Here is an 8,258-nt window from a genome sequence, read left to right as displayed (position 1 = left end):
GATGACACACACGTGCTCGCTGTCGTCGGGCGCTCCGACGCAGCGCCGTCCAGGACCTCAAACCACTGTCACCACGTGAAGCGACTGAGCATGGACCGGGATATAAGGGGTGGGGGGAGGGGTGCACTGGACTCTGCGACGCCACGCACGGAGATGTGCGACGCTCCTCCCTTCATCCCTCCCCCGCTTGTCATGAGGGGGCCACCAGGGCAAGAAAGCACAGAGAGACGCGCGAAAGGCGCGCACTGCCTGAGCGATGTAGATGAGGGGGAGGTAGGAGGGCGTCGCGAGAGGCACACGAGTACAACGTAAAGGCGCGGTAAACGAAGCGAGGGAGCTCGGGGAGACCTGTGCAGAAGTAAAGCGCCACGCGCGACTCCCTCTCTCACTATCCCTTGCGTCTTATCGGATGGCTTGCAGGGGGAGAGGAGCAATATTATGTGCGTAGAGCTGCAGCGGGGCGCGGTGGCCAAGCGATGCACGCGCAGCACGTCGCATAACACATTGTATGCCGTACACATTTCTGTTTTCCCCTCGCCTTCGCGTGTGTCGCAAGATGTTCCTTTTTTCAAGCAGCGCGGCAGCTGTGCGTACGTGTAGGTGCGCAGGGAGTTGGGGCAGTGGACACGCGGACCATCTCATAGAGAGTCGAGGAGGCGCGGCCACACGTGCACGCTGAGGGGGGGGGTGGGCAGGACAGAGCGTCAGAGAGAGAGGAGGCGCCCGCACACAGACACAGACAAACCTCAAGAGGGATAGACGCTGGCCAACGAGCACAGCGACAGATGCACATACAGTAGTGAAAGATAGGAAGGGGCGAGCAACGACAACAGATTCACACAGCGTCATCACCATCATCGTGAGCAGCAGGCGCAGCGGTGATAGACTGCAGCCGTTGTTGTTGGATATACTTCACATGGAGGCAGTGTACAACTTGATACATAGAGACACTCCGCGCAGAACAGCGGAGGAAGGAGGAAGGGGGGAGGGTGAGATATTCCCCAGCCACAACAGCCGACGAGCGAACAACAGCAACAGAAGACATAGAACAGGGCAACGCTGCATCTTAATGAACATAGGAAGGGAAGCCGGGGAAGGGCTGGTGTATGTGTGTGTGTGTGTGAGGAGGCGGGACAGCGACAGGACAGCCACAACGAGGACAGGAAACACAGAGACACCACTCTTGACCCTCCGCCGCCGTCTTTTATGTACATTCTGTTTTTTTTTTTTCTAGCTCTGTACGTAGATCAGCGACCCGTACTACCGACCCCCCTCCCCCCTCCCCTTTCCACTCCTCTGCGCAGCGCACGAGAGCAGCGGCACAGACGGATGCGCACAACAAGAACAACGAGGGGAGAGCGACGCTGCGGTGCCCGTTACACAACTGCCGGAGGGTCGTAGTTGATGGGTTTCGTGTAGATGTACCGGTACGGGTCGTTCCCGGCCGGGATCCATGGCTTGTAGGTACTTTCCTTCTGGCGCATTGCCCGCACCTTCTGTTCCTTCACGTCGTACGGGTCTTCCTGGTACTCCGGCTGCTTCAGTAAATCAGGGACAAGAGCGCCGCCAGGCACCCACGGCTTGCGGCCGGCAGCGGCGCTAGCGATCGCCTGCTGCGATGATGGGTTGCGCTTGGGGGGCAGCGGCTTCGTCAAACCGTACACACGACTCACGCCGTGCTTGCTCTCATCGAAGCAGCCGCCGGAGCGGACGGCACTGCGGAAGGGCGAGCCGATGCGCTTCGTTGCTTCGTACTTTCTCTGCAGCGCCTCGCGGCGCATGCTGCCCTCGTATGGGTCCGCCACATACTGCACCTCGCCTGCCTGTCCAATGGTGAGGCCGGTGTAGCCATATGTGCCCTTCTTGGGCGGGTTCACGATGAAGTTGCACTTCGCTGCGGCCGTCTCGGCTTTGTAGTCGGCGGCCGTCTTGATGGGCGGAAACTCGGTCTCGTGGCGGATCGGTGCCTTTTCGCTGAAGGTGCCGTAATAGTCGCCCTTGCCGCTGCTCTTCTTGCTGGCCCCGACGGGGCGGAACGGCGGTGGGGCTGCGGCGCTGCTGCCGTGCTCCGTCTTGCCGCCTGCCGAAGTGTTTGCGCGGAAGGGCCCAGCAAAGCCAACGGAGGTGTACGGGTCACCGTTTGAGAGCGACACGAAGGGGTCGAAGGTGGCATCGGTGATGTGCGGGTTACGCTTCGCGGAGACCACGAACGGTGGCTGCCCTGTTGCCTTCGCGATCACCTCGCGCTTGTCGTACTCGTCACCGACGGAAATGTACACCGGTGGGCTGAACATCTTCTGAGCCGCAGAAGTCGATGCAAGTGGTGCGAGATGTTAGAGAGCAAGAGAGGGAAGGACTGTGTGGGGGAGTGAGGTAGCGAGGAGTGCGGTTTGGAGAGTGGTGATGGCGGATACAGCTGGATTGGAGCACACGCGTCGCAGTTGTGTGTGTGTGTGTGTGTGTGTGTGTGTGTGCGTGTGGGCAGCGCCATGAAAGAGGGAGAGGGGGGTAAGCGAGAGGCGCCGTGGTGCAGTGGATGCGTGGAGGAAGACGGTGACAGAATCAGACATGGGGGTGGTGTGTGTGTGTGCGTGTGTATAGGCGACAGAGAGAGAGCGAGCGCGCGCCGCGGTGACAGGGATCTGTCTTTGCCTTCTTTCCCCACTCGACTCCCTTTCGCCGCGGTGTATCGTCCGTACGGGAGCTCTTCCGTGCTCGCATCAACCGCTGCGGGATGAGGCCTTCAATGAGCACATCGGTGTGTGTGTGTGTATGCGCGTACGTATCTATGCGCATTATGGCGCTGGTATCTCTGCGGAGTCGCGCAGGCAGCTGCCGTCTTGGAGGATGCGGTAGGCAATCCACGGCGCCGCCACCACACTCTGTGTTGCCACGTCAAACGACACCTTTCGCTGACAGAAGTGGATGACCGTGGTGGCGCTTGCAGACGACACCACGTTGGAAAGCGTCGACGGCACCGCTGCAACCCGCTCCACTAACACCATCGACTGCATCTGTGTGCCATAACCACGAAATGGCAGCTTGAATATGCTCGACTGCAGGTAGGCCTCACGCGTCGCGGCGCCCCCGTCACAAAACCGAACCGAAACGTCATCCTCATCACCGGCGGCGCTGTTGCCAAAGTACTCATGGAGCTCCTTCTCAGTAAAGCCCAGGAGCGGGTTATTCGAGTGCAGCTGCGCGTGCAGGGCCGCCGCCGCCGCTGCCGAGAACGCCGTCTTCTCCATCTTGGGCAAGTCGAAGCTGCAGCGGTCGCACAAGCACTCGTCCGCTAGTGCCGTCGCCACCTCCGTTACCATGGCTGGAGTAATGCCCGACGTCGACGAGGGGGGCTGCTCCGCTGCGATGGGGTCGATCACACGGTGGAGGGCGTCCGTGAAGAGTTGCCCAAGTCGGGCCGTAATGGGTTCGCCATGCATGTTGTCCAAGTAACTGTTCTGTAAGCAGTGCACCTGGCCTGGTGCAACCGGGCACCGGTGCTCGGCAGTGTACCGATTTGTTGTGTAGAGGATCTCCGGTGCGGCGGCGCTTGTGTTGCCAGACTCGTGCCGCCCATGCTCCGATGCTACAGCATCGACGCCGCACCGACGAAGGTCGTCGCAGGAGAGAAGGTTGAAGCCGGCGTAGTAGGGAGGCACTCGCAGTACAGCCGGCAGCGCTGCCACTAGTGCATCGTCCTTGCCCAGAGATGCGTCAGCGTCCTCGCTTCTTGTGCAACCCATCGGCGTCTGCGCGGTGTCCCCAGGCAGAATACCCGTTTGCAGAAAGTTCTTGATGACCAGGCCGCGCGACGTCGGTGGATCGTAGGCGAGTGTCACCGTCCGCAGCTGCTTGCTGTGTTGAGGGCAACGACTGTCTTCCGCTGCTGTCTTGGCCGTTGCCAGTACGGTCGGCAAGGCAGTCACCGGCACCACGGTGGTGTGTGCGCAGATGTGCGAGAGCGGTGCAGCCCCGCGCCACACGGCAGCTGCGGTGAAAAGCCCTGCGCGCTGTGCCGGCTCACCTCTCTCGCTACCGCCGCACTGGCCCGCATCGCGTGCCTTTGCGCTGCAGGTCAAAGGTGCGGCTGGCGAGCGTCGGCAGTTTGTAAGAATGGCGAAACGCCCGCTGCGAGGCTCGATACCCATCCACGACCCACCGGCGCGTCGATCCAGCGCCCACACAAGCCCTGTGGATGTGTCCAGTGTCAGCCCACCAGTGACCCTTGCCAGCTCCTCATCACGATTGCCAATCAGGATAAATGGGAAGCGCTCGCAGTGGCGCGTGATGAAGGCGAGGATGCACATGAGCAGCCCAAGGAAAAAGAGCGGCTCGCTCGAACGCATGGACGCACCGGTGGTTGCGTGCGTGACGGGAGGGGAGGGGACGGCAAAGATCCCCTTGTGCCTGCTGCTTGCGCCAACCGACCTACACGAAGGTGATGTAGACGACGCGATAGGCTGAGGAGGATGGGGTGGAATGGTGTAGGATAGTTCACAACTGCAGGCCAGCATCGCTCATGCACGCCCGTGCCAAGCAAGAGGGAGGAGCCAACGAGGAAGGACGAGAGGGGAGGAAAGGCTCCTAGCGCATGCACGTCGGTATCTGTGTCGACGTGTGCACGGTGTGCTGACATGCGTGAAACAAGGTAGGGGTGGCTGGACGAGGAGGTGTGTTTGTGTGTCTGGAAGCAGAGAAGGTAGGCGAAAGCAAACAAAGATGCGCGCGCGCCACACGACGCGCACATTCACGCATACATGTGCACACACGAATAACGTGGCGCTCATCATCTCGCCGTGGCCCCATGACACAATATTTCGCCTTCTCCGCCTTGCCCACGATTTCGCACACGCTCTCGGAGATCAGCCAAGACGATAACAGCAACATACACACACACATAAAGAGGATGGATTCAGGCACTCTGGTGCTTCGTGCTTACCTCCTTCGCTCAGCTCAACCCGGCTAGAGCAGTGGTCTTGCCTTGCCCTCCTCCCCCCGCGCACCTCCTGACTCCCGTGTGCTCTTCCGAGGGGCCTTGTGGCAGCTTTCCCGCTCGTCTCTTGCCTTCCCGCGGTGCGAATCGACACATCGACGGCGTGTAGAGGGCGCGCAGCAGTAGCAGGAGGTCGGAGGGCGCCAGAGTCCCTTTCCCGCTTGGCTTATGTGCACATCAGCAGCTAAATACGGCCATGCATCTCACGCACCTCCTTAACCCCGGTGGCGCTTGCCCTGTCCTATCGTGCCATCCAGGACCTGGCCAACCGTGTAATGCACAAACAGAGGTGCACACAGATACGCCTGCTCGAACGCGCACTCGCACTCACACAACAAGAGTCGCTCCGTGAACGGAGGAAAAGACAACAAGGTGCGCGGCAACAGACACGCTGCACATGGCAAGCTGTAAGAGGAAAGCCCCTGCGTCTAGTCTGCCGTGGGGGCCACGAGAGGAGGGGGAGGGTAGGGGGCCGCAGATGCGTCGCATCACGCGTCACTCGCCCTCCCTCTTTCATCCGTTCTCCTCAGTGCCGGCTGCGCTTGATCGCAATGGCGATGAACTTTGAGGCGAGGGCTGCTGCTCGCCCGCCGTTGACGGCCGAGGGATCCGCGAGGGCTGCAACGTGAGATACTGCGGGAACATCGACTCCTTCATGTCCCATCCGCAGCGCTGCCGCAGCGCCGTGTAGGTGTAACTGTACTCCGGATTGCAGTACACAAAGTAGAGCAACATGCCGATCACAAAACCGCAGCGCACGTAGCCGTGCCGACGGAACCGCAACTCGCCCGGGGATTGGACGCGTGACGGTGAAAGCAGGTACGCCAGCCCTGTGGTGCGCTCTGCATCCTTTCGTCCAGCGAAGTGCTTGCTCATGATTCGAGCACACCAACGCAGAGCCGTGACGCAGACTCGTCGGCAGTGACCAAAGAGATGGAGGCGACCGTACGCGCCTGAGACAGTAGAGAGCGCGACGCTACGCAGGCACCACTACCAGCGCTAAGCCTCGCCGTGTCTTGACTACCAAGGGGTGGGGGGCGATGACCCACCCATTCGGGACGAGCAACGTACAGAGGAGGAGGGGGGGAAGTAGACACACACAGCTTCAGCAGACCACAAGGGTAGACCAACACATGCAAGGGGAGAAGAGGCGCAGGAATAAAGCCCCTAAGCAGACAACCGTCAAGGTGCTGCACAATGACACGCACAACCGCAAGCGTTAACGTCGGCAGTGCGGGCGCACCGCGCCGCACGGCGGCTGGCGGCGCCGGCCAAGCTGAAAGGCAGACGACCATAGGACAACGGGTGCGACATGCCGCGAGACGCGCACGAAAGCAACGGTGCGCTTCGTTAAGGGGAAAGGGACAGGGACAGAAGGCAACGGCACACCGGGGAGGGGGGGCAGCAAGAAATACAATCACCGCGACGGCCGGGGAGCAGATTATCGAATGAAGGACTCGACGCGTCCATGCACACCAGGACTCGACCGCTGAGGCGGAGGGGGGCTTCCCTGTTCATGGCCTCCTAGAGAAACAAACACACCTATATATGTATATATAGGTATGTTTGAGTCGGCAATCCATTTAAGACAGACCGGCAGCCCCCAGCACGCAGTACGGGGCAGCGCCAGCGCCACGGCAACTCTACGCGAGGGGACCACAGACGTCGGCATGGAAAGCTCGATCTCTTCCACCACAGTTCAGCGCATGCAGGAGCGGCATACAACCACACAACCGGCATTCTTCCAGCAACAGCGCAATCTAGAACAGAGCCAAGCATAAGAGCCGAGAAGCAGAAAGCGCGAGCCTGCACCCAGAGTTCCGAGTGCTAGCAGCAATCTCCCACCACACCCGACCCATCACGCACCTCACAACAAGAAAATATCAAGCGGCAACAAAGAAATCAATTCTACGCGCACGAGCCGCACGGCGTGCACACCGCAGCGCCCATGCAGCGCTCCGCGGTGTAGGCGACGTACAGCATGCCGTCGTCCGCTCGCCTGCACGCGTCGTGCAGCTCGCCGAGCGTCGCCGACGGCGACACGCTGCAGCCGGCAACCGTCAGCGCCACCGGCTTCTTCGCGTCCACGCCGCGGAAGCCGCGCACCGCGGCCACAAGCTGTGCAACCGTCGTCTCGCGCGCCAGCGCGCTGAAGTGCGCCTTGCCGCCGCGCGCCTGCGCCTCCTCCACGACAACGGGCACCGCGTTCGCAGCGCGCAGGCTCGCGCACTTCGCAACGCGGGCCTCCAGCGGCGTCGAAAACACGTAGGCGGACATGGTGATGATTGGGGTGGCCTGGGGGAGGGGGGAGTGGGAGTGCGTGTGTGTGGGGGTGGTGGTGGGTGGGATGAATGCAGGAGATGCGGGCTGAGCGCACGCAGGGCGTCAGACGGCGGTGATCGGCAAGGGGTACACCGCGGCGCATGCGCACACAGAGAGACAGGCGGAGAGAGGGAAGGAGGGGAGGTAGCAGAGAGGCGGGGAGAGGGGGCATGAGCCACGGGGGCGAGGCAGCGAACGAGTGGCGGAGGGCACCGCGGGGAGCAGAAGAGGCCGCATCGCGGCGACAGAGAGACAGCAGCGCCTGCCCCCCCCCCTCCCCTCACTCGCACGCAGGCTCACACAGCGTGTGTCCTGCTGGTATTCCCGGGGCGCAGTTTTGCAGAGCTGGCGGAGATGGGCATTGCTGAGAGAGGAGGGAGGCACACGAGGAGTGGCGAGTGGCGCTCCAGGACTGCAGTGCAGCTCGCACTCCAGCGGCGCACACACAGCCGCCAGCACACGGGCCACCACCGACGCGTCGGCAATGAAAGTTTCGGGACACACGTATACACATGAGGACAGCGGGGGCGAACAAGATCAAGAAAGTGAGGGGGGAGGGGAAAAGAGAAGAATGAGAGGGGCGTGAGTCGGCCCGCCGCAGCGCTGTGCACACGGGAGAGAGATCATAGTCGCGGAATATCAGGAATAAACAAGCAAAACAAGTGCGTGCACATGGAGAGGAAGGCGGTGTGGGTGGTGGGGGGGCGGGACGTGTGCACAGGTAGCGAGGCGTCGCCGACCACAGCCCGCAGGGAGTGTGTGGGGGACAGGAGCGCCCGCGAGACGTGCCCGCCTCCGAACAACACAAATGACACTTGGCGAGCGCGCACACACACACACGAGGGGTGCCGTCGATGCGGCGACAGAAAAGAGAACCAAAGAAAAACGTATAGCAGAGGGCCGTCCCGCACAGGCACACACACGGGGAGGCAGTGTGTGTGTG

General features: G+C 61.6%; 4 protein-coding genes across 4 annotated transcripts; all 4 read right to left on the bottom strand.

Annotated features, from left to right (window-relative positions):
- Positions 1 to 1,376: 1,376 nt before the first annotated feature.
- Positions 1,377 to 2,294, bottom strand: LDBPK_090230 (hypothetical protein, conserved; the record flags this gene model as incomplete). Its single annotated transcript, XM_003858654.1, has 1 exon — positions 1,377 to 2,294. The coding sequence occupies one exon, from the start codon at positions 2,292 to 2,294 to the stop codon at positions 1,377 to 1,379; it is 918 nt and encodes a 305-aa protein (XP_003858702.1).
- Positions 2,295 to 2,795: 501 nt separating this feature from the next.
- On the bottom strand, positions 2,796 to 4,307 carry LDBPK_090220 (hypothetical protein, conserved; the record flags this gene model as incomplete). The annotated part of the gene is made up of 1 exon (XM_003858653.1): positions 2,796 to 4,307. One exon carries the CDS (start codon positions 4,305 to 4,307, stop codon positions 2,796 to 2,798), a length of 1,512 nt encoding a protein of 503 aa, XP_003858701.1.
- Positions 4,308 to 5,506: 1,199 nt separating this feature from the next.
- Positions 5,507 to 5,869, bottom strand: LDBPK_090210 (hypothetical protein, conserved; the record flags this gene model as incomplete). Its single annotated transcript, XM_003858652.1, has 1 exon — positions 5,507 to 5,869. One exon carries the CDS (start codon positions 5,867 to 5,869, stop codon positions 5,507 to 5,509), a length of 363 nt encoding a protein of 120 aa, XP_003858700.1.
- Positions 5,870 to 6,901: 1,032 nt separating this feature from the next.
- On the bottom strand, positions 6,902 to 7,270 carry LDBPK_090200 (microtubule associated protein-like protein; the record flags this gene model as incomplete). The annotated part of the gene is made up of 1 exon (XM_003858651.1): positions 6,902 to 7,270. One exon carries the CDS (start codon positions 7,268 to 7,270, stop codon positions 6,902 to 6,904), a length of 369 nt encoding a protein of 122 aa, XP_003858699.1.
- Between the last annotated feature and the right edge of the window lie 988 nt (positions 7,271 to 8,258).

The sequence above is a fragment of the Leishmania donovani genome, chromosome 9 (assembly GCF_000227135.1).
Source record: "Leishmania donovani BPK282A1 complete genome, chromosome 9".
Classification (NCBI taxonomy): domain Eukaryota; phylum Euglenozoa; class Kinetoplastea; order Trypanosomatida; family Trypanosomatidae; genus Leishmania; species Leishmania donovani.
This window is presented reverse-complemented; position numbering and strand designations above follow the sequence as displayed.